This window comes from Lepus europaeus, chromosome X, assembly GCF_033115175.1.
Source record: "Lepus europaeus isolate LE1 chromosome X, mLepTim1.pri, whole genome shotgun sequence".
Taxonomy (NCBI): Eukaryota; Metazoa; Chordata; class Mammalia; order Lagomorpha; family Leporidae; genus Lepus; species Lepus europaeus.
Window position 1 is genome coordinate 90,756,769 of NC_084850.1, and position 21,187 is coordinate 90,777,955.

At 50.1% G+C, this 21,187-nt stretch overlaps 1 protein-coding gene across 3 annotated transcripts; it reads left to right on the forward strand.

Annotated features, from left to right (window-relative positions):
- The first annotated feature begins 58 nt into the window (after positions 1–58).
- LAS1L (LAS1 like ribosome biogenesis factor) lies at positions 59–20,285 on the forward strand. Of its 3 annotated transcripts, none has more exons than XM_062183298.1 (13): positions 59–298; positions 1,052–1,177; positions 2,144–2,213; positions 3,021–3,102; positions 4,477–4,749; positions 4,993–5,039; positions 5,914–6,023; positions 7,781–7,866; positions 8,509–8,715; positions 9,069–9,216; positions 13,946–14,490; positions 17,869–18,019; positions 19,946–20,285. In XM_062183298.1, exons 1-13 carry the CDS (start codon positions 144–146, stop codon positions 20,061–20,063), a joined length of 2,118 nt encoding a protein of 705 aa, XP_062039282.1. In that variant the 5' UTR covers positions 59–143; the 3' UTR covers positions 20,064–20,285. The 3 variants fall into 3 exon arrangements, with proteins under 3 accessions (XP_062039282.1, XP_062039283.1, XP_062039284.1); XM_062183299.1 differs by having other exon boundaries at positions 59–166; XM_062183300.1 differs by lacking the exon at positions 8,509–8,715 and having other exon boundaries at positions 59–334.
- Positions 20,286–21,187: the final 902 nt, after the last annotated feature.

Consider the following 21,187-nt stretch of genomic DNA (forward strand, 5'->3'; position numbering starts at 1 on the left):
TCCCATTGGCTGTTGGCGCGGCGGCGGTTTGGAGTGAGGGTAGCACGTTGAGGGGAATACTGTGGAGTGCCGCGACACAGGGCTGGCGTGGGGCCCAGTGTTTTTGGGAATCTGGGGCCAGGCCAGGTCTGGGTCCCCGTGGCATGGATCGCGTGTGCAGTGCGTGGTACGGAAAGTGCGTCAAAAGGGAAGGGTTGTCGCCACTGTGGGCACGCAGCGTCGTGGTTGCCTGGCTCAACAAGGCCGAGTGGGACCAAGTGACAGTTTATCTGTTTTGTGATGACCCTAAGTTGCAGCGGTACGCCCTGAACCGCATCACCGTGTGGAGGAGCAGGTAGGGGGGAGGGGGGGCTCAGTCCTGTTACTCCATGCTCGTGGCGCCTTACTTTTTCCTTTGTGGAGTTCCTCTGAGGCCCTATTTTCCAGTCTCCCCCGAAATTGCCTGTGGCCCCGCCCCCAAGTGCCCCAGGGAAAGTCGCCGCGCCCTGGGCGTTAATGCCGTTTGTGATGGAAAGTAAAGGGCTGTGCCTCCCTGGTCCTCTCAATTGCGAGGTTTAACCTTTCCCGCCTAGGACAGGGTGCCGGGGGGGGGGGGGGGGGGGCAGTGGGGCCTGATCCCGGGCTTACGAAATAGCTTAGCGCCCTGTTGGTATTAGGGAAAATGTGGAGGGAGTCTTGCCTACAAAACCACGTTTAAGTGGGGCGCCTCAGGTTGGTAAGATTTAGTTGGGGGGCAGGCTTGTAAGGGATAAAGGGCTTCTTTAGCTGAAAGGGGTGAGGATTTCCGGGGTGAATGAAAGGGGTGTGTCCACGCAACTCTTGATGGGCAGTTCGGTGGTCTTCTTTTACCCTGGCCACCCCACCCACCCATGCCCTGTGTAGAGTCGAGTTCCACAGATGTTCCCCTGTTTCTACTCACCTTCTGGTGAGTTCATTCCTGTGCTCTTGAGCCAATCTATCATGGGAATAGCCTACAGCAATCAAGATTCTGAGGTGGAGGGTGGACCAGTGTAAGGGGCCTTTATGATAGTGCTGGCCTGTGGCCCTTTAGGTTAGGCAATGAACTCCCCCTGGCAGTGGCTTCTACAGCTGACCTGATACGCTGTAAGCTCTTGGATGCAACTGGTGGCTTGGGCAATGATGAACTTAGACTGCTCTATGGCATGGCATTGGTCAGGTAAGACCTGCATGAGGTTGAGGGGTGGGGTTGGCTTTGTGGCCTGCTTGGTGGGGGGGGGGGGATGGGTAAGCGTGTGATAAGCAAAGTTTGGTTCCTGGTGCTACCTGAAGCCACAAGCCCTTTGTGTCCTCAGCTTGACACAAAAGCTGACTTGACAGCTTTTGGTAGCCCCTGTCAACACTTTTCTTCTTTTTGTTTCCTTTTCCTGAAAGTTTGCTCTCTTCCATTTTTCTTGGAATGTGCATGGGGGTGGTGGTGGTGTTCAAACCCATGTGATTTCTCTGAGCCTCTTCCAGCTTTGACAGTCTGATATTTTTTTTCTTCCCCTTTAACTCCTCACCTGGAGGAATTTTCCTGAATGGTTCAGTTGGCCTTGGCTGTGAAGTATTGTGGATTTTTCAACCCTCCCCCTGTCTATACCTAGCACCACCCATTTTCCCTTCTGTTCTCCCTGAACACTGAGGGCTGCTGAGTTGTGGCAGTGGAGACTTGGGCTGGGAGTTCCTGACTCACAGAACTACTCATGATGGTTCTAGCTGTCTCATGCAAATTGGAAAAAAGGTTGCCTCTGAGCTTTGGCATCTGCCAAAGCCTTTTCTCATCTCACACTGTTCCCCTTCTCTGCCTTGGGGGTCCTCCCTTGTTCTCTTCTCCATCATTTGCTCCCCATGTCACTTGATGCAGTGTTTTGTTCTAGCATAATATATTGTGTTACAATTTGTTATCCTAGACTGAACTCTTCAAGGCCAGAGTAATGTCTTTTTCACCTGTGTGGCTTCGGTATATACAGGGCAGACTCAGTGAAGGTTGAAAAGGATGGAGCCGTTCCTGTTCTGATACTAACCATTAGGACAGGCCAGTTAGTGGCAAGGTGGTGGAAATGTGAAGGGTCAGTAACTCAGCCAGGTGTTTTGAATAAAATGATTCCTCGGGCTGTGCCACTTATTTCTCCCCCAACCCCAGGTTTGTGAATCTTATCTCAGAGAGGAAGACAAAGTTTGCCAAGGTTCCCCTCAAGTACCTGGCTCAGGAGGTGCGTATGATAAAATGGTCTTGCTCAGTTCTCTCTCTCCAGGAGGGCTCACCAAATGGGACATGGGGTAATCATGTGGGCACACAGTCATACTAGCTCATCTCAGTACTACCAGCCAAGCCCAGCAAGAACCCCAGAACCTCACCTTCCAACTTGAAAGAGGCAGAATTGCTCCCTTGCTCATGACTGGTGTCTCAGTGGGCTTTGCCTGCCTAGCTTGCTGGGAATGGCCCAGTCAAGCTGAGGAGTCCGAATGTACCATTGTGGGGGAGGGGACAGAAAAGAGGTAGCAATCACTGCCGCTCCCCCTGTAGAGCTGACAGTCTGAGGGAAGAGACAGCTCAGCCTAGCAGCACGAAAATGCCAGACATTCCTGCCCTGAGTGACGACATGAAATGTGTAGAGGCCCAGAGGACAGTCATGTTCTCCGTCATCAGAGAAGCTTCCTGGAGGAGCTATGAGAGGAAGAAAGGGAGGTAGAGGGTACCCAGGGAGAGGGGATGGGGAAAAGGGAGGCTGGAGAAGGTGATTGTTAATGGTCATTCATAAGAATTTTTCTGTTGGACTGTAGTTGATGGTTGGGGGAAGTGGGTACCTTTTCTGATTTTCAAGATTACCCCTCTGGTATAGTACAAAAGAATCAGGAGACCTGGTTTTTACTCTTGGCTCTGCCAGTAAGACTGAAATCTTCTCTGAGGACCTCAGTTTCTCTGTAAGATGGAGGATGGTCTGGCTGATTCATTTCTGGGTCCATTCTAGGTTTAACATTTTTCAAATTTCTATACTTACATCCTCCCCCACAATTAGGTGAACATTCCAGACTGGATTGTTGAACTTCGCCATGAGTTGACCCATAAGAAAATGCCCCATATAAATGACTGCCGTAGAGGTGAGTCCTTAGGGGATATACCTGTTACAGTTAAGCCCTGGGGCCTGTGCTGGGTGGCACTTGAAGTAGAGGGAAAGGGAGGTAAACCTGGGGTCATGGTGGGGACCAGGGTAAGACAAGTGAGGTGCTTGATTGAGCATAAAATTTAAGGGGGCATAAAAAGCTCAGCTGTCAAGATAACATTTTAATGTGAAAAAAATCTGCAATTAACAAAATCAAAATTTTAAATAAAAACAGGGTTAGTACTACTGACTTCTTTTGTTTCAAGCTCCAGTGTGACTTAGCAGGGCACTGTTGGGTCCTCAGATATCCAGAAGAAGCCTCTCTTACTCTGTGTTATCTCGCTGTGGTTGGCTTTATCCTACTCACCAGCACCTTTCCTAGAAAAAAACCTCTCCTAGCATTTAAGATGAGATGCCAAAACCAGCAAGGGGCCAGTAAGTAGAACAGACTAGTTTTCACTCGAAGTTTGGATACTTTGATTACAAAGTTTAGCCTATCCTTAAAACTTGCTCCTGAGGTGGTAGCTTCGTTAGCCTCACTCACCTCACCCTAGTGGTGGGAGAGTTGAGTGGCATGAGCCATCAATGACTGTCATGAACCCAGGAGTTCTCTGCTCATATCAGTTAAGAACCCCTGAGATAGCCTAGCCCTTTGTGATGGTAAAACAGATGTAAAAAAGGGAAAAGACTTGGCAGAGACCAAGAGTGAAAACTAGTCCATTCTACTACTGGCCCCTTGCTGGTTTTGGCATCTCATCTTAAATGCTAGGAGAGGTTTTTTCTTCTTCTTCTTCTTCTTTTTTTTTTTTTTGACAGGCAGAGTGGATAGAGAGAGAGACAGAGAGAAAGGTCTTCCTTTTTGCCGTTGGTTCACCCTCCAATGGCCGCTGCGGCCGGCGCATCATGCTGATCTGAAGCCAGGAGCCAGGTGCTTCTCCTGGTCTCCCATGCGGGTGCAGGGCCCAAGCACTTGGGCCATCCTCCACTGCCTTCCCGGGCCATAGCAGAGAGCTGGCCTGGAAGAGGGGCAACCGGGACAGAATCCGGCGCCCCAACTGGGACTAGAACCCGGTGTGCCGGCGCCGCAAGGCGGAGGATTAGCCTGTTAAGCCACGGCGCTGGCCAGGAGAGGTTTTTTTTCTAGGAAAGGTGCTGGTGAGTAGGATAAAGCCAACCACAGTGAGATAACAGAGTAAGAGAGACTTCTTCTGGATATTTGAGATTTGAGCCTTGGAGCCAATCCTCTTTCCTGGGGTTTTTCCATAATGCTCACAATATAAGGCTGGGAGCTTATAATAAGGGCTGGGACCTGCTAACTGCTTTATCTGTGGCTGGGTCTATGGCAGTGCCTTTGGTTCCTCCCTTCCTCTAGGCTGCTACTTTGTCTTGGATTGGCTCCAGAAGACCTACTGGTGCCGCCAAATGGAGAACAGCCTGAGAGACAGCTGGGAGTTAGAGGACAAGGAAGAGACAGATGAAGATCAAGACAAGAATGTAGTTGCTGATGATATCACAGAACAGCAGCCAGAGCCTCAGACGGATGGAAAAGGTGCAGATTTGGATGTTGGTGCTGACATAGAAGACAAAGTCAGCCAAGAAGTAGAGTCTCATTTGAAAAAGGTTCTGAAACAAAAAGAGCTGTATGGTAGGTGTCCATCGTAGGTATCCCTGTGGGTAGAGGGGGGGCTCACGCTTAGGGGTAGCATTGGTTATTTTTTTGGCTCAGTATTTTTTTTCTGGGGTGTGGTGAGTCCTAGCTTAAAAAATTACTATTACAAACCATCTACCTGGCTAGTTTCCAAAGAAATGAGACGAGAGGGCCTCAGGATCCCAGCAGGAATAGGGAGCTAGGCTGGCTGCCCTATCTGTCTCCCCATTCTGTTTTTAGAAAGAGCCCGAGATCTGCTGGTATCATATGAAGAGGAGCAGTTTAAGGTAAGAAAGTGCCCTCGACTTGGAGTGCTCTCATCTGCTCCAGCCGTTTTTTCCCTCTTGCCAGCTACCTGAGAGAGAAGTCTTAAGAAGGAATTTGAAAGAAAAGTGACAAAGCATGAGGGAACTTGTTAGAAAGAGAGAGGGGGAACTAAGAAGGTGACGAGGAGAAGAGTTGAGTCAGTCTGGCTGATCCTAACACTGGTTGGAAGGGAGCAGATGATGAAGTTTGTGTTTAACCTGCCCTGCTGGGTGGTAGGGAACAACTGGGACTGGGTGGTTGTATACAGCCCTGCAATTCCTCAGCTGACCAACAGATGGGGCCCAAGAGCTTTCTAGATGAGATCCCTCAAAGGGGTGCCGTTTTAATAGGAAGGGAGGTAGCTCAGAAACCATTTAGCACAGTCCTCCCTTTTTTCAGGTGAAGAAACAGAAGCCACGAATGAGTAAAGGAATACTATATATATATATATATATATACACACACACACACAGTAGAACTGCAATTATACCTGCGTCTCCTGATTCTTTTTCATCCATAACCCATTTGCCTCCCCTCACCCTTTGGCTCAAGGGTCTCTGCCTATCTGCAACCAAATGCCCCCACTGGACATTTTAGTATGAGTATCTGGTAATTGGGAGCCACAGGGAATTAGGTGGGGGATGGGAGCGAGTGAAGGAGGAGGAGAAAATCTGGTATTTGAGGCAGTTTAATCTAAGTTACAGGGCCAGTAGGGGAGTTGTGGGCCCATCCTAGCATGCCCTGCTCTATTCCCCTAAAGGTCAGTGCTGAGGTCCAATGTGAAGGGATGCTGGAGGGGTGGGGGTGGGTTGCTTGGCCGAACCAACTTTCTGATGGAACCCTCTTTGCTGGCAGGTGTTGGAGAAATTTAGGCATTTACCTCAGGCCATTAAGGCGTGGAATAACCTGTCCCCACGTGTGGAAAGCATTATGGCAGAGCTCAAGGGCATTACATGGGAAAACAGGTATGTAACTAGGTAACCAGGCTAGCGGCCTCACTGAAATCTGTCTCCTATCCTAGTCTGTCAAGCTCTGCTGTAGGAAATCTCGAGGATAAACCTTATCCCCCACCCTATGACCCTGCATGATCCTCTGCTCCCCAGCCTAGCCAGCTACCTAGTGGGAGTTTGCCAGAATAGTCAGAGTCAGGAACGTCCACTGTCTTCCAACCCCAGCTACCCTTTTTCCTCTCTGGCAGTAAGCTGACAACCCCAGCTATCCTTTTTCCTCCTCTTCATAAGATGCACAGACTTCATCAGTAAGATGTAAAGCTCTGGAAAACTAGGAAAAGCCCTTGATCCTTACCACTTTGACTAGGTCTTGTCCAAGTTTGAGGTAAAAGATAAATGGTGAGCACTGCTAGTGCATTCTTGCAAACTGCTGTTACAGGATATCAGCATTCCCTGGATAGTTGGGGGGTATGGAGGCCCTTCTCAGCGCCATGAGCCACTTTTTTTTTTTTTTGCAAAAATAGTGCTCAGTTCAATTCAAAGCAGAGAAAGAGTATCTCCATTTTTCTGTCCTCCCTAACTCATATGGGCTTTCTAACTAAATGCAGCTACCAAGGATTTGGGAGAGCTTTCCATTAAAAACCTGTGTGGGGCAAAAATAAGAAAACAATGTTTAAAAAAAAAAACCTTCCCAGCTATGGAGAGCCTGAAAGGAATCTGGGATGCAGCAGAGTGTGTAGGTATGTGGTATAGGTGGCACAATGGACCTGGGTAGAAGCCTGCAGTACAGGCTGGCATTGCCCCAGAGTCTTTTCATCCTTAGGACAGGACTAGATTCAAAGGTGTTTGAACAATGTCTGCCTAGCCCAGACCTCTTGGCTCTACCCTTCAGTAGAAAGTGGGCAGCAACTCCGTTAGCAGCTCGGGAACACTATCCTGTGACTCTGTCCTGTAGTGTTTGCCCAGCATTGCTGAGCAGGCTGGCTGCAAGAACTATTCTTTCTGAGTACTTATTCAAGGAGATAGATGGAAGGACAACTATTTCCTCCTCAAGCCTGCTCTGCTGGATGTCAGCCCTCCAGGCACTGGGATACCTTGGGAGCTCTTTTTTCCCCCTAGAGCAGGTCAGCTAGAGGTGCTTCCTGGGGAGCCAGGAGCTCTGGAGGAGTCAGCTTGCTGTTGCTGGTTTAGGTTTAAGGTAGAGAGGGATGAGAGGTTGCCACTATAACTCATTCCTTCACCTCCTTTAACTGTTCTAAGTTCTAGGAGTTCCTAGTAATAAGGCCTATGGGTCATATTTGATCAGAGCAAATGAGTCCCTGAGGTTTCTACCTCTAGGATCTAAAAGAGGGCATCCAGGGAGAAGGGGAGGGGTGGAATGGTTAAGAGCAAAACAAAGACTGCATAGGAACTGAGATCAAGTCTAGAAGACTTGAGACCTTATGATCTCAGGCCTGAGACTTTTCTCTATCAGTGTTTTGAGGCTTGTTCAGCTACTATTGTCTTCATTATGATCAGCATGTTCTTCATAAATACTTGTTCACAGGCCTCTGCCTCCAACCCTGCTCCAGGAGGCTGAAGCCTAAGATCCAACTGTTGCCTGCCTCCCTCCCCATTCTTACCTCCTTGTCCCTTCCTCCCCACTGCCCCTCCCCCCATGCTGTTTAGGGTACTTGAGCCAGAGGCATTAGCTGCCTTGGAGGTGGTGGGGGTGGTTAGAAGAAGGTCTTCTGCTAGCTTTGGTTTAATAAACTGGTGTCCTCTTGTTCCAGGGAGGCTGTGCTGGATGCTTTTTTAGATGATGGCTTCCTCATCCCCACATTTGAACAATTGGCAGCTTTGCAAATTGAGTATGAAGGTAAGGTCCTGGGCCCTCGTTGTAGCTTTAGGGTTCTCTGTTTCCTGGGTGGGAACACCAGAGGTGGGTTGGGGGCCCTGGACTGTGGGACTAGGGCTGTTTCCCACCATCCCATGGCTTGTGGAAACCCCTCAGCTCTCCTGTGTGAGCCGAACAGGTAGCCACACTGTAAATGCAGTTGTGGGGCTTCAGTGGGCTGGGGTCAGGTCCGGGGAGTATTAATGCCATTATTCTGCCATGTCAATTGTGATTTAGCCACTAACTAGGAAGCTAGAACAGCAGCACTGGAAGGGCCTTGTGAGGTCATCTAGTCCAAAACCCTAATGTTACAGATGGTCAGACTGAGGCCCAGAAGGGAGAAAGTACTGAGCGAAAGTCAAAGAGTGAGTTGTTGACGAAGCTGAAGCTAGAACCAGAGCTCTTTTTTCTTTTGTTCTTTATTTTGAATCAGTTGTTGTTTGCTAGATACTAACTGGTTTCTCTCTCTCTGCTGCTCTGCTCTCTTCTCTCTTCCTGTTCTGTGGTGGCAACTCCACTGGTGGTGGTGGGGCTCGCGTGTGCATGTCTGCACTCTGTTTCTGGCTTGTCCTTGCTCTCGCGCTCCCCTTTGTCCCCCACCAACGGTTGCCCCTCATAAATCAGAAAATGTGGACTTGAATGACATCCTGGTGCCAAGGCCGTTCTGTCAGTTCTGGCAGCCTCTGCTCAGGGGCATGCACTCCCAGACCTTCACGCAGGCACTGCTGGACAGGTTGTTCTCTGAGCTGCCAGCCTTGGGCAACAGTGGGATCCGGCCCACCTACATCCTCAGATGGACTGTTGAACTGATTGTGGCCAACACCAAGCTGGGTAAGGCAGAGTAGCCCTAATCTGAGGGCCTAAGGCAGCCCAGGCAGTAACATCTGCCACTGTCCTTAGTTCTCTACTGAGAAGTACCAGGCAGACACCTCCCTTGTTTAGGTTTGTTCACGAGGGCCCCGTGGGCAACAGTAGACAAATTTTCATCTTCCTTTCTCTTTCCAGAGCCAAGTAAACTGCTCTAGGGCAAAGTGCCTTGAAAGCTTTGAGTAGTTAGGAGCAATAGGGTGGGTGGTCTAGGAGGAAGGGGAGGGATATAGCCAAACCTTTCAAGGCAAAAGGTTGGCGGGGGTGGGGGGAGGGTGCTCAATGGTTCCTCCTCCTCAAGTCTTTTCTTCTCTCAGGACGGGATGCTCGCCAATTTTCCGCGAGCCAATGGGAATCAAGAAAGAACTGGAGACTGTTCAACTGCTCTGCCAATCTTGACTGGCCCCGGGTGGTTGAGTCTTGCTTAGGCTCACCTTGCTGGGCTAGCTGCCAGCTCCTTCAGCTGTAAGTCTCTTGAACTCCATTTGGTAAGATAGTGAGGCCCCGCGAGCCTCAGGGCCACACAGCCCTACAATGGCCAAGTTGGAAGGCCCTTTTGAGGACATCTAACCCAGAGTTGCTCCCCTTGACAGATGGGAAAACTGAGTCTGGGAAGGGGGATGGGTAAGGTGTTCTTCCCAAAGAACATACAGCTTAAGACCTGGCTGGGCTGAGTCCAGCATGAGAATGCTTAGCACAGTGGCCTGCACAGAGTAAGTGCACAATAAATGGTAGCTGCTGTTTTTTTTTTATTAAACCCAGGTCTTCTGACTGCATGCCCAGTGCTGTCTCCTCTATTTTCTTCCCAAAGTATACCTCTGAGAGTGGCTCAGCAACCTTCAGTGGCCTTCTGCTGCCTTCCTGTTGAAGTACAGGCTTCTGAGCCTGACATTCAAAGATCTTTCTGATTCTGGCCCAACCTCCTCCAAATCCCTTTTACCCAACCCATTGTGGTTCTGTGGTCAAACTGAATATTGCACTGCTTTGTGTAAATACTTGTAGTTGTCTCCTTTGCCTTTTCTCTATCATTTCATGACCCCAAGCCACTTCCCTCATACTCATGGAAGCCTTTAGCATCTGATTCGCTTCCTGCTTTCTGGAGCAATACCTGTTTCATTTGGGTGACCCATCTGCTGCTCACCAGTGACTTCCATTGTCCACTATACTCAGCAACCCATTGCCCTCATCGGAGGTGTCCCACCTCTGAAAGCTGACCTTGCAGCATCCCACTCGGCGACCACCACCTCTCGTGTTTCTAGTTTGCATCTTGCATCTCATGACATCTGCTCTTTGTCTGCATCCAGACCTGTATCCTTCTATTTCCTGCCTCCCTCGACCTTGCTTCCCCTCAGTCGTATCTGTGGTTGCTCCCTTCAGCCACTCATCATCAGCATCCTCAGCTGCCCATCCTTTGGCTGCATCTGACTTCCAAACCCCAAAGCTGGGATTGTTTCTCCCCATTCTGCTTCCCTGCTCCTCAGTCTGGGTAGCTGAGCTCTGCTGGAGAAAGCCTATACATAGCCCTGTGGATTGCTGCCACTGCACAGGTATATGAGTTTTAATCTTGGGCTAGGCCTCCTTTCTGCTTGGCTGAACTTTGACTTGTTTTTCTGACCACTTTTTCTCTCATTTCTTGGCTATTCTAAACCCTTACCACTCACCTGAAGCCCTTTCCCCTCTCCCATTTTACCCTAGCTTCCTCGAGCACATGGAGGCATCCAGCAGGGCCCCCTCGACCTGAGATCCAGCCCTCGTGAACTGATCTGCGGCTGCACTCAACCTTCTCGCCTGTCTCAGGAAGAGGTGGCCTTGCCCTGCCTCAAAGCCTGCTCCTTCACCTGTGCTCTGGAGCCACCTCTGCCACTATCACTGGGGCCTCCCTCAGCCTCTCCCTTGCTCTACCGGCTCTTGTTCTTCAACCTATGAATATCCCTGAGTTTTTCTCATCTTAAAACAACAATAACAATACAAGCAAAATTTCCTTTCACCCCAAATTCCTCTGTTGGGTTACCTCCAACTTGTCACTCTTTCCTCTCCAGTCAAAACATTTCAAGAGAGTAGTCTATGCCCAATGGTCTCAGTTTCCATGCTACTCTCTTAACTCCCCAATCTGCTATAATTTGGCATTAACCTCAAGAGCTGACCTAGATTACCAAACCCAGTGGCCCTTGACAGTGTCTCTGTCTGCTGCATTGATGCTATTTATTACTCCCTCCTAGAAGTGTCTGTGTTGATTAAGAGTTCCTACAAAGTGCTGAGGCCTAAATTTCTTTATCTAGCCCACGCCCTTCCCCCAAGATTCAGCCTGCTATGCACATCGAACATCTCCCCTTGAATGACCCATAGACAACTTACTGGGACCAGAAGAGAACTGGTCAGCTTACTCCCTGCCCCGACTCTAAAGTGATCTTCTTCTGTTCCTTATCTCACTTGGTGGTGGCACCATCTACCCTGTCCTGTTAACTCTTAAATACTTCCCAAATCTGAGATTTTGTGTTGCCCCGTCTACTTCCCTTAGTGTCTCCTTCGCTTTTTCTGACTGAGCTTTTCAAGGGAAAGGCCTTTGTGTTAGCTATCTGTGCCCCAGCCTTACCACACAAGTCCAGGCACCAGTAAACGTCATTGGACTGAACTGTCCTCTGCTTTCTCATTGCCAGCAGTGCTGTCTTTGCTGGGAACTGACCCAGTGCCTGGGGAATGACTGAAGTGGGAATCTGGGTGCCAAGACTCTTAGTCCGCTGGTCCCCCTATTGAGTCCAGAAGTATTTCTTGAACCGTTATGGCAAAATAATGTGTTCATAAGATAAAAATGAGGTCGTGTAGACAGTCAAGGCAAGACCTCCAGTAGATGGGATTGAACCAGACAGCCACATTGCCAGATGTATGTGCTGGAGACTAGAAGTTACACAGTTGGGTGGGGAGAGTGGGAAGAGAACCACAGGGCCTGGAGGAGTGTCGGGGGATGCCTTTGAGCAATTCAAGCAGAGGAAAAACGAAAAGGAAGTTTCAAAGTCCAGAAGGAATGTGGCATGTGTATGCAATGGGAGTTGGGGGACTGAAAAGAGCAGCATGGAGAGGCTTGGATAGGTGACCTTCAAGGTACTTTCCAATCCTAAGTGCCTGCAGAGTGGAAGCTGCTGGTCTTGGAGAAGTCTGGACCACAGAGATCTTCTCCCAACCCAAGCAGACCAGAGGGATGCGACACATGCCAGCAATAACAGCGGCTCACTTGGGTACGATTCCTTGTGCACAGATCCTGTCTTCCCCAGATAATCAGTAAATTTAGTGTTCATCTCCCCACTGCACAGACTGGGAATCAGGGAGAATTTGCCCAGGTGTTATGTGGCAAGTCAGGCAGAGCTAGGGCCAGATTCTAGATAGCCTGTCTTTAGTCCCATGCTCTTCTGTAATGTCCCACTAGATTGTACCATTGCAGAAAGTATCCGTCATTAGGCTCATAAAAGGAAGGAGGTGCATTTCAAAACTCCTATCAGGCCTGCACCTTCGCAGTCAGACTAGGCAGCTCGAGATAGCCAGTGGGTAATAATAAACATCAGTGATAAGGAGTCTTGCCAGTATCAGATGCATGGGGATATTTATTATTCATCACACTAATGGATCGCAGTGAGAGGCCAGAGTTTCTCTCTGGCTTTTCCTCTAATAAAGCTGGAAGCTTTTCAAGAGCTTCCTCCAGCCAGCCAATATCAGCTTGGTTTGAGCCAGTGTTCTCCTGGAATATGAAATTAGCCCCACAGAGAAGGGTCCCCCGGTCTCTCAGTGGTGGTCCCACTAGCCCCCGGCCTTGCTCCTACTAATGTATGTGACCAGTCGGCATGCGTCTGGACAGCAAACAGCCCATGGAGCAGACGTTCCCCCTGGGAACTGCCCACAGTTCAGTCTCAACACACCCAGAAGGAAACTCCCAGCCACACGCCCGGCAGGGCCTGGGTGCCTGTTGGTGCCAGGTTCTGTGTGTGGCCCTGCGAGGGGTGCTTGTCCCCTTCCCCCTCCATGAGTTCTCCTTCCCAGCGGCTCTGTGTGTGTCGGTGGTTTTGCTGTGAGCGCCGTCTTGTGTGTGCTCAGTGTCCTCATCTTTAACTCTGCTCTGCCAGAGCCCTGCCAGCGGTCACCAAACCCTGCTCTCTGTCTGTCTGTCTGTCCCTCACAGCTTCTCTCCCTTCCATCTCCACTGCTGGTACCCTAGGCCAGTCCTCACCGAGTCTGGCGAGAACTGTGGCTACAGGGTAGGCTGCCTGCCTCCAGGCTGCCCGCCCAGGCTGTCCTCCATGTGGCATCCTCCACACAGTCACCATGGTGATCTTCAGAAGCAGCCTTCACCTGTGCTCAGAGCTGGCAGGTGACCCCCGCCCCTGCACCCCCCCCCCCCCCGCCACACGTCCTTCCCAGCCTTGTCTTCCTCCCACAGCTCCTCAGCACAGGCCTTGCCCTCCAGCCAGGCTGCTCACTGCACCCAGCACGGTGTGCTCATTCTTGTCTCTGGTCCTGCACGAAGCCCTCCCTTGCTCTCACCTGCCCTCTGTGCTCTCTGCCTCCCCCGGCTCCCATGGTGCCCACGGTAGGCCCACAGTGCTCATCTGGCCTCTCTCCCACATCCTGCTTTGTCTTGTCAACGGCTGCTTTTTTTTATTTTCTTTTCCTCCATTCCAGGCTGGGCTGTAGCTGTTCCTGCACAGGGATGGCACTTTGTGTTCCGTGCAGAAGGAGCCCAGCCCACTTCCAGGTGTATCCTTGGAGCACGGGACAGATTGCTGCACTAGGCCAGAGGAAAGAGGGGTCTGCCATTCTCATCTCCAGCCCTGTAGACCTACTGGCTAGTTTGCATATTTATGTAGCATTTCAGTGCAGACTAAGAGCTATCATTTATTGCATGCCCACTATGTGCCAGGCACTGTGCCAGGCATTCGTTGTCAGCTTTCTTATTTACTCCTCCCAACAACCCTATTAAGATAGGTACTATTATTGTCCTCATTTTACTGAGCATGGAAATAAGGTACAGAGAGGAACCAGAGCTTGTTCAGGGTCCTGTTGTTTTCTGTATTTTCTGCTCTGCTGCACTGCCTTTCAGAGGCATGTCTAGAAGCTTAGATACCAAGTTCACACCCTCTGGAGTATTAGGGTATGAAATGACTTGAGATTTTGAATCTTTACCTACCTCATCCCTCCCTTTGCTCAGCGTCTTCAAAGCCATGGGGCAGGTCCTACCACAAGGGGAACAGGAGAAGCTGCTGCGCCTCTGTTCCATTTATACCCAGAACGGAGAAGATAGCCTGGAGCTGGAGGGCTTTGAGCCCTCCCCCATTGGGAAGTCTCCGTACACCCTGGATAGCCTACAGTCCATCCTCAAACCAGCTGGCTCCAACTGTGGGGCTGAAGGAAAGGCCCAGCAGCAGGAGGAGAAGGGCAGCCTTACTGATGTCAAAGAGGAAGAGAAGGGGGAGGACAAAGGCTTGCAAGACCAGGTAGAAGAGGGGGAAGAGAAAGAAGAAGAAATGGAGGAAGAGGAAGAAGAAGGGGAAAATGACCAGGAGGAGGAAGCAGAGGAGGGTGAAAGTGATGAAGATGATGAAGATGATGAAGAGGAGGAGGACGAAGAGGAGGAGGAAGGAATGGAAGTGGCACCTTACACTATATTGCAGGAATCCCCCGGTTTCGAGTTTGCCAATTTCATGGCCCACAGAAGAGGAGCTTTACAAGGCTCTTCATGGCAAGTTAGCTCAGGTAAGATGCCTGATAGCCACTTCCATCCTATACCAATTTCTTCTCTCTGGCTGGCTCTGGAGGTTCCATTTTATCCTAGGGAAGAGATGGAAAGTAGCAGGGCATAGCGGAGGTGAGGCAAGCTTGGGAAGCAGCCTGATACATGGATGACAGGTGGCTTCCCTCTCTTTTAGGGTGGAGCCTGTGAGCACCAGAAACCACCATCAGGCTACTGGCTGCTTCATGTAGAGAACGTATGTGGGTGTGGGCACTGGGCAGTGACGCATAGGCAAGAGAAGGCCGGAGGTGGGAGGGTGTGTATGTGGATGATTCTGCACATGTCATTCATGGACAGTGAGAGAGCTGTTTATGCATATATGAGTGGATTACACAGAGAGGCTGGCTGGTAGTAAGACAGGATTTTGCTGTGTGTATTAGAAAGAACGAACCCAGGGAATTAAGTCAGAGAAACTGGAAGTGAGATCTGGAGAGAAGAAAAGGACTAGTACAAACTAGGTGAAGCACACAGGAGGGCTGTCAAAGTAGAGTAGGGAGGAATGCAGGGGCGGTTGGTGATGCGAGAGTGCCCAACTGCTTTTCTGAGTGGTCTTTTGAGTGCCCTCACTGAGGTTAGTGAGCAGAGACCCAGAAGGAGTAACAGAACAGTGATGTGTATGGGAGCCTATGTGTGTGCATGCACACAGTAGAGGCAGGAGCACGGCCTGTGTGCTGGCGTCTGAGAGAAGTAGGGAGAGAAAACGGTGGGGCCTGGGTCTGGTGTTTGGGGAGCGCGATGAGGAGTGAGAGAATGAGAGGGGAGGCAGGGAATAAGCCTATGGGGAAAGGTATGGTCTATGTCATTATATAGAAGCAGGTGTGGAGGGGCTGGGGCATTAAGGCCCTGAGTACTAGGGTTACAAGAGTGCATTTGTGTCCCTGTGTGGGTGGGTGGGAGGGCGGGGTTACTTGCACCTGCTGGACAAATAATGGCATGTTGACAAAGACCTTAAGGCAAGAAAGGCTGTGTTTTTGAGTTTTTAAAACTAGTGAAAGGCACATTGGCACAAGCGGAATTGTATGTGTGGTGGGGTGGCATAGAGAAAGGAGAAGTCATTGTGAAATAATTGCTAAATGTGCAGTAGTACAGCTGTGTATACCTGCATACATGGTCGTGTATATTTTTGGAAGAGGAGGCAGTGTCACCAAGACCCACAAGGGCCAAGAGGTATTTGTGTGAAGAAAAGAAGTAGCAATAATGAGAGGTAGGGACCTGTGGAAGGGCTTGGGAACACACAATGAGTCAGCCATCCAGAGGTGGCCTGTGTGTTTGTGCTGTCACTGAGGGTCCATATACAAGAGTGTGAGTTTAGAGGTAAGGGCAGTGACGGAGGGTAGGGGATGTTAGCAATGTGGAAGGTGGTCAGGTCAGTGACAGAACCCATGAGGGGAATGACCCTTGTGCATGAAGATATCTGTATTTTAGGGTGATTCTGGGCATCAAGATATGTATAACCTGTAAGAGCTAGGGATAGGGAGTGGGCAGGCAGATGCACAGCCCTTCTCTGGGTTATATAAAAAGCTGGTCCAGGGGTAGGCTTTTAGCCTGGTGATTAAGATGCCTGCATCCCATGTTGGAGTACTGGGTTCAATACTGGGCTCCAGCTCCTGACTCCAGCTTTCTGCTAATGCACACCCTGGGAGGCAGCAGTAATAGCTCTAATAATCATGTCCCACCCATATAAACCCGGATTGATTTCCCAGATCCTCACTCTGGACTTGGCCCAGTCCCAGCCATTGTAGGCATTTAGGGATTGAACTGGCAGATGAGATGTCTCTCTGTATTGTTCTGTCTCTCAAATAAATAAGTAATTTAAAAAAATGCTAGTCCATGGGTAAGAGTTTGGTGCAGTTTATTAATGCTGCTTGAGATGCACATGTCTCATATCCAAGTGCATGGGCTCAAGTCTTCCAATTCCAGGAGGTGATGGCTCAAATAGCTAGGTCCCTGCCACCCATGTGCAAGATCCAGATACAGTTCGGGGTTGCTTGTTTTAGTCATGCCCAGCCCTGGATATTGCAGGCATTTGGGGAGTGAACTAATAGATGGGGGTCTCTGTACTGGTTGCTCGCTCGCTCTCCCTCCCTCTCTCTCCCCTTCTCTCCTTCTCTCCTTCCATGCCTTTCAAATAAATAAAATGAAAAAATATATTTTAAAGAGCCAGTCCAGAGTTGATACCTTACAGAATGCCAGGAGCATTATGATAAGGAGAACACTGTGAAGCAAGGAGAAGCAGGTGGCCAGGAACAAAATCTACATGGAGCTCACTAGTGAAGGCTTTTTTTCAGAAACACTGCATTCATCTGTGTAAGCATGGAGAGGGAGGAATGAATATGGTACTGTTTGAAGGGTGTATAAGTGAGAAGACAGAGATGCTAAATGACATGGTCCACCTAAAGTGGAGTGTGTGTGGAGGGCAGGGTTTTGGGTTATGAATGTGTAAGGGCTAGAGCATTAAGTCGTTCCCTCCCCCCTTGCCATTGCTCCATCTGTGTGTGCGTGTACACGTGTGTGGAGGTAGGGATGGAATTTCTGGTTTGTGTGTCTGTGAATGAAAGGTGTGGGAGGCAGGGCGAGTTATGAAACCGGGGACATTCACTGAATGAGGGCTTGGTATGTGACCTTCTGTGTGTATACTTGGGTGGCAGTGAGTGGCAGGCTGTGTAGTGGAGACAGCCTTTCCCTAGAGGAGGGATGTTCTTTGTGCATCTGGGGGCAAGGGGTATATATTACTTCTGAGAGAGTCCACCCAGAGGTGGGTGAGGGTGGGGGTGTGTATGTACATTACTTCAGGCAAAGCCACTAAGAAAGAATGTGGCATTGCAGTACGTCAGGGGGTTAGCATGTAGTTGTGGAGGAAATCTAAGTCATACAGATACTCAGGTAGCAGTGGGTTTGGAAGGGGGCTGCTGTGGGAATTCTGGGATAGGCAGACCCTCCGTGGTGTGTGTGTGTGTGTGTGTGTTTGTGTTTGTGTTTGTGTTTCTCCCACAGGCAGGGAAATAGGGATGAGAGTGAGTTTCAGGCCATGATGCAGCCAGGTCTAAAGATGTTGTCTGTGTCTATGGGGACATGCCTGGGAAAATGGGAGGAAAGCAGAGGAACAAAAATGTTCGTAGTTGTGTCTGTGCCTGAGTGTGAGAGATAGAGGTGTGCTGGGGGACTCTGCATAGTGCGGTGGGCTGTGACGGAGAGCAGTTTGTGGGAAGTGACAGAGGAGTGAGACTGGGGATATGCAGATGGCCTGTGCTGAGTGACCTCACAGTGGGCTGGGTGGGTGGGCCTGTGCACCAGAGCCTCAGTTCATCAGTCCACTCCTGCCACCTGTCTTTGTTCCACAGAGGATGTACGATGGGAAAAATTCCCTATAGGCCGAGTGCCAGGTCAGACTGAAGACCCAGCTGAGCTGCTGCTGGATAAATATGACACCATGTATCTCTTGGAGCAGCCTGTGCTAGAGCAGCGGGTGGAACCCCCGAAGTGCAAGAGTGGGTGAGTGCCCATGGGAGCAGGATTTCTCACCCCATTTTTCTGCCACCTGTAGAGGGGAGAGGTGGAGGCCAAGTGGGGTGGGTAGGGGCAGTGGCTGTCCCTGCCGGCTTAAATCAGTGAAGTATAAGCTCTAGTCACTGGCTGGGCCCTTGCCCAGGATACCCTGCCCTAGAGTGGGAAGCCAGTAAAGTAGTCACACACAGCTGGCTTGGTACTCCTCTCAGATTGCATTCAGTTAGTCTGTGTAAGTGAACATGTGTACATGTGCATGTGTGTGTGTTTTGGGAAGAGACAGATCTGTAGCTTTCAAGATTCTCTACAGGTCCACCACTCCCAAAAGCTCAAGAACAAGATGCTATAATCCATCTATTTCATGTTCTTGTGGACAAGGAAACTGAGGCCCAGAAAGGGGAAGAGATTTGTCTAAAGGTGCACAAGGTAATCAGTAAGCCTCCCTGCACTGTCCGTGCATCGTGGTAGCAAGGCCTACGCAGGACTCCATGTTCTCCCCCAAAATTTGCCTTTGGACCATGGGCCTAGGGGTCCTTGGGCATCAGGGGGCTAGTAATAAGCAACCCTTACAGAGGGGCTATGCTGGTAACAGAAAAAGTCATCCAGAGGGCCTGTATGTTCCAGAATGCTGGGCCATTGTGATGAGGAGAATTCTTGAGTACCAGAGACCTCTGTGGGCCCCTGTGTGCCTGCTCCCTGGGAGATGAGTGCCTCTTCATCTGGCATTCTGGGAGAGGGCTCAAGAACCCAGGGACCCCAGAAGGCCAGGTCAAAAGCTATGTCATGGACTCTACTCAAAGCCAGGGGGCAGCAGGCCTCTTGGAGAAGAGAGGAGGCAGCTGTGGAAGCCAAGTGGTCTATAATTGGGAGTAAGGTTCACTTGTCTGAGAAAGACATCCCCTCTCCCTTCAGCCCTAACTAATCTGACCCTGGGTAAGGCTGGCTCGATGAGCACCAGGGTATCAAGGGTGAAGTATAGGCAGGTGGAGCTGTTAAATCAGGAAAAAAGCTGATTCAGCTTAGCTTCCAGAACCCCTGTAGTAAGTGAGACTTCTCTGCTGGAGCAAGGCACACCCACCCTTGCTCTTTGTCTCGGCTCCAGCCCTGACTTGGATATGTGGCCCTGGGCAAGTCCTTTCTCATCTCTGGGCCTCAGTTTCCTTGTTGATAAGATGGCGGCTGGTTGGAGGGTATAGGACTAGATCATCTCTAAGGGTTTTTTCCACTGCAGTAGCGTAACCCTGGATCTGCCTGAGGGAAAAGATGATGGCTTTGCTCTCAGCTGTCACCCTCATCCAGGTGGAAGGATGTTGGATCTGCAGGAAGCAGGGGAAGCAAGAGTGTTCTGAGCCAGGGAGAAGGAGGGCAGTCGGTAGTTGTTTGCCTAGCACAATCTTACAGTTATGGGAGGGGAGTTGGGCCTAGCCCTACTGCCCAAGCCTGGCCTTGGGCCTCTTAACCAGCTGCTGGGTGTGGGAAGGATCCAGCCCAGAGTTGTCTGGGCCCCCAAGTTCCTGAGAGGAGGCCCTGTTGAGGGAGCCACTTTCAATATCTTCCTGGCGGTGGGATGGGGAAGGGCCCTTTCCCTTACCTCAACCCTAGTAGCTCTGCTTTAGTCTAGTTTGTGCACTGGGGCTCTGCATAAAGCTTCATTAAAAATTCCACTCTTCCTTCCCTTTCCCCTACCTCAAGTAAGGGGGGAGGGCAGAGCCATCCCTGGTTCTACTTGAAATTGTTTCTCAGATTTGCTCCAGTCTTTTCATTATAAAGCCAGGAAGGAGGATGGGCCTCAGGCCCCACCCTTCCCACTGAGACATACACGCACGCACACCCCCCCCAAGTCAAGCACTTTTGGCCCCTCCCCCAAGCCTAAAGCTGCCTCCTTCCTTCACTGACCCCTCACTTTCTCCGCAGCATCTTGAACATGAACTGTGATGTCGGCAGTAGCAACTGCAGCAGTGGCAAGTGTGAGCGCCTTTATTGGACCCAGGCACAGATGCACAGGATCAAAACTGGCGTGCAACTCTTCTGATGCCTGTCCTGGTGCAAGTGATCATCCAGCTCTGCCAGGACAACAGCCCACTCCCCCGTCCACTGCACCCTGTGCTCCATGAGACAACCTGAGTGAGAGCTTGGTTTAGTAACAACAACTCAACTTTCCAGTGGGATTTTGAGTATGGTTTGAGGGTTTTTTTTGTTTTGTTTTTATTTTGTTTTGTTTTAAAAAACAATAAACAGGCAACTGTTGTTTTGATGTTTGTGAGATGAGGGAGTATGTGCTGGGGCATACCAATGTAGTTTTCCCTTTCCCGTGGAAGATCCAGAGAGGGTGGGATCATAATAGGGTTTTGAGCAGGAACTGGATCCCGAGGCCCCTTGCCCTGATCCTACAACTAGATTCCATATCTTCTGCCTGACTCAAACCATTTCTGCTCCCTTCAGCTGTAGTATGGGGCCAGCTCACTTGGAAGAATCAGGCTATAGGGGAGATGCATTACTGACCCAGAGCTAGGTCAGCACTGGTGGGGTGGGAAGGAGGCTGGCTCACAGCCTCTGGACAGTGGGAAAACTCAGGTTTTCCTGTTGTTACCCAGCAGACTTCCTGTTCATCTCCTTGCCTGCCCTCATTGGGCACCAAACAGTGAAAGCCAGAGAATCCTTTCTTTGTTACTTCTCCATTCTTTTGATTCAGAAAAGGTAGACTGGACTTCTCTGTGGTAGGCATTGGAGCCAGAGAAATGTCTTAAGGACTGACCCAGAGCCCATTCTGTATGGTCAGTCCCCTTAGATACCTCACTAAAGAGTGCTTGCTCTGTGTCAGCCCTGAGCTGCCAAGAGACAGGATGAAGAGACCACGTTCTCACCCCTCAGGGCCTTGAGCCTGGTGAGGAAGGACCAAGTCACCAAGTGATAACTTGATGCCCCTGCTAATCCCTTAAGGGGCTTCTGTAAATGGCTGTACGAAGAAATGTTGAGTCTGATGCTGTGGGAGAGCTCAGTTAAGGTTTTTGGTTTGAAATGACTTACCTAGGTGATAATTGTATTACATTCTTTTTTTAAAAAAAATCTATTTATTTGAAAGGCAGAGTTAGAGAGAGAGAGAGGGAGAGAGAGAGATATACCTTCCGTTCACTGGTTCACTCCCCAAATGGCTAC